The sequence below is a fragment of the Acyrthosiphon pisum genome, unplaced genomic scaffold, assembly GCF_005508785.2.
Source record: "Acyrthosiphon pisum isolate AL4f unplaced genomic scaffold, pea_aphid_22Mar2018_4r6ur Scaffold_21243;HRSCAF=23396, whole genome shotgun sequence".
Taxonomy (NCBI): domain Eukaryota; kingdom Metazoa; phylum Arthropoda; class Insecta; order Hemiptera; family Aphididae; genus Acyrthosiphon; species Acyrthosiphon pisum.
The window spans coordinates 1-3,234 of NW_021770689.1; the positions used below are offsets into that span (position 1 = coordinate 1).

Genomic DNA, 3,234 nt, shown 5'->3' on the forward strand with positions numbered 1-3,234 from the left:
TATTAGCATTAAATGGTAATTAATCATCGGTTGGTATTAAAAATTAACTAGTTTGGGAATTTATATTAACTAAAACTATTTAATAAAACGATATACTACAATAGACAAAAATACTAATTAGGTACTCAAACTATAAAATTATAAAAACGGTCTACAAAGTCTATTTAAATAAATATGAGAGTGTTATTATATTTTCAATTAATAAATTATAGAAAAATACGAAACTTTTGTAGGTTTATCTACGCTATTAGTAGCTAGTAGTTGACAATAAATTTACATTTTTCGTGTCTTTCCATGTAATCGCGACTATATCTGTATTTCTAATATTAGTGACACAATGATCATATGTTCCTCTGGGTTTTTTTAGCATAGTTGAATCATCAAGCAACACTACATTCTTAAGCCTATTTCTTCGAACAGTACCTAGGGAGAGTATATTTTCTTTTTTCAAATAAACTAATAGTGGTAAGGTTGTGTAATAGTTATCAAAAAATAATTTATAATTTTGATGTTTTGGTATAACTCTTCCTAGACGAACTACTACATTAACGCTGGAACCTAAATCTGGTTCATTTTTATTTCGTAGCTCCGAATTGTTTTCTTGGCCCGTAAAAAGTTCAAAATTATAAGCGAAACCGGAGGCACCACTAAGAACGAACAATTTATAGCCCCACTTATGTGGCTTGTTAGGCATATAAACTTTTACCGAGCTTCTAGCTTTGGTGCTACACATTTGCTCGTCAACAGCTAAATGTTCTTCTATTGGAACACGTCTAAAACTGTTTTTTAATGTTTCTATAAGAGGTCTTATTTTGTGAGTTCTATCACGATTTGGTCCACGTGTCTCAAGTGTATTATCATTAAAATGTAAATTACTTCTAATTTTTTCAAAGTATTCAGGTTCATTGTGTCTTTGATAACATCATTGCCTAAGTATGGTGACCAATATTTTCTAACATTTGAAATATTTACTATACTCATTAGGACAAGTACCCCAATATATTTTTGTAAATCATTTGTAGACATTTTTAATGGATTAGATAAACTGTTTTGTAGACCATATTTATAAGTTTCATCACAAATATGTTGCATCAAGTCTACGGTAAAAAGATATTTAAAAATTTGATAAGGTGTCTCTAACTCCATGCACCAAAATCGGTATCCACTTTCAGCGAGTCCAACGGGCCCCGAGTTACACTTAGAGCTAGTCATAGATAATAAAATAATGGATAGGCCATTCCTATATTAATATACGAGGGGTTTGCGTGCTGAAATGTAGATGAGAGACAGCCAGTTTTTATATGGTGTTCTCACTCTAGCAAGGGGTCTTATCATTATTTTATTATGAGACCCCTTGTAACGTTCATGCACGTGTGATAAGATAGTATGGCCCACGGACTAAGATATACAGGACTGGACACGACAAGGTTGGAGGGTGTGGGGGGTTGACTACGAAATGTTGTACAACAGGCGGAGTTCGGGGGGATATTTTCCTTTTAGCATTACTAGCGCTGTCTTGGTGGATACTTTTAGAACTAGAAATTTGTATGATGTGTTCTATAGCGTTTTCGATTTGACGCACTTTTTGCACTCAGTGCGCACTGAGTGCAAAAACGTATTCGATTTGACCAATATTCTGTGAACTGGTGGAGTATTTTATATTCGATTTGATTGTAGTGCAACACTCGTGTGCACTCAGTGCGCACTTTCTGCACCGCCGATTTTGTGAGTGTTTTTATTATTATGAACTCAACTTCTCTATTGAGGGGTCAAAATATTATATTTTTTTTTCCCCCCGGTAATTTGTTTTGAAATCGTTATCTTTATTTGATTATTTTTGTTATAATTATTATTTATGATAAGTTTAATAAGTTATTAATTAATAATTAGTTATTAGTTAATAAAAGTCTGTTAATTAGCTAATTACATAAATACATAACAGTATGGATAGTATGCAAATAATTACATTGTTGGAATCGGGTGTTCTATCATCCTCTTCATCTTCGGACTCATCTGATGACGAAGAACTATATTCAGTGATTTTTAATGGAATGCATCATGTAAAGCCCAAAGTTAAGGACTTTGTGGTAAATGTTGTACATAGTTTTACTGATGACGAGGTATGTTTAACAATTCATAGTTTAATAAGTATTTAATAGAGATTCTTAATATAATTGTTAATTAATTACCTGTTCACATTTGTTGTACACACTTGTATAGTTGTATGTATATTATCCATTACATATATATGACTAAAAATTAATAAATTACCTATTTTTACAGTTTTTAAGAAATTTCAGACTATCCCGAAATACTGTGGATAGAATTGTCACAGATTTTATGAGCAGTGATTACTATCCAAAATATACAGCTGGAAAGCCCACAATGTCAGCTGAAGCACATATACTAATGTTTCTATGGTAAGTTAGCATTACCATTACAAGTAAAAAATAATTATGACCTTAGATGTTGAACATAAACGTGCGCACAGGATATACTCGCTATTTTCATAAATTTAAAATTGTCATAAAACATCCTCAAAAATATACATCAAACAAGTTATAGATAAGTTCAATTACAAAACCTTAAAGCTGGTAAAATGTAGACGTGGACTTTATATATTATTATAGTCAATAAGATTTGTTACCAACAAAACTGTTACAGACTTTTGAAAATAAATAAAATACAGGGGTGTAGGAATTTTTTTTCGGGTAGGCCCACTGTAATCCTTATTAATGATATTCATAGACAAAAAAAGGGAACTTATCCCAATTTATTGTTGTATTATAATACCAGAGGGCTCAATTACTTTTGGGGGCCCTATTTTTGATATTGCATACTCTGCCAATAAAGTCTGCGCACGTCTATGATGTTGAAGTCCTATTAATTCAATAAAAAAAAAATAATAACTATGAATAGTTACAATAACTAACAAGGAAGATAGATAAGTATATGTATTAAAAAGAGACAAGTATTTAATTAACATAGTTAACCTGGGTCCCTGATGTTATGCTAATCTATTGTATACTATAAATACTTATTTTAGGTTTGCAGGTAACAAAACAGTAATGAGATTAGTGGCACAAGTATTCAATTGCAGTGAATCTACTTTTTTTGTAGTGTTCAATAGGGTAGTTGAATTCCTACTGAATATTTTGCCTAGTATAATTAAAATGCCTACTTCAAATGATGACAAAATACAATGTGCCTACGAGTTTCAGCAAGTAATACTTA

At 31.2% G+C, this 3,234-nt stretch overlaps 2 protein-coding genes across 2 annotated transcripts in view; one reads left to right on the plus strand and one right to left on the minus strand.

Annotated features, from left to right (window-relative positions):
* Nucleotides 1-277: 277 nt before the first annotated feature.
* On the minus strand, nt 278-1,026 carry LOC103310305 (piggyBac transposable element-derived protein 1-like; the record flags this gene model as incomplete). Its single annotated transcript, XM_008188140.2, has 2 exons — nt 994-1,026; nt 278-844 (listed from the first exon to the last, which is right to left on the minus strand). Coding segments are annotated over exons 1-2 (600 nt in total), but the record flags the coding sequence as incomplete, so codon positions are not given.
* Nucleotides 1,027-3,069: 2,043 nt separating this feature from the next.
* LOC103310304 (putative nuclease HARBI1) overlaps nt 3,070-3,234 on the plus strand; it is a 1,009-nt gene continuing 844 nt past the window's right edge. Inside the window, exon 1 of the mRNA XM_029492326.1 lies at nt 3,070-3,224. Within this exon, the coding sequence (XP_029348186.1) occupies nt 3,174-3,224 (51 nt within the window). The 5' untranslated portion in view covers nt 3,070-3,173. The remainder of the gene's footprint in view (nt 3,225-3,234) is intronic.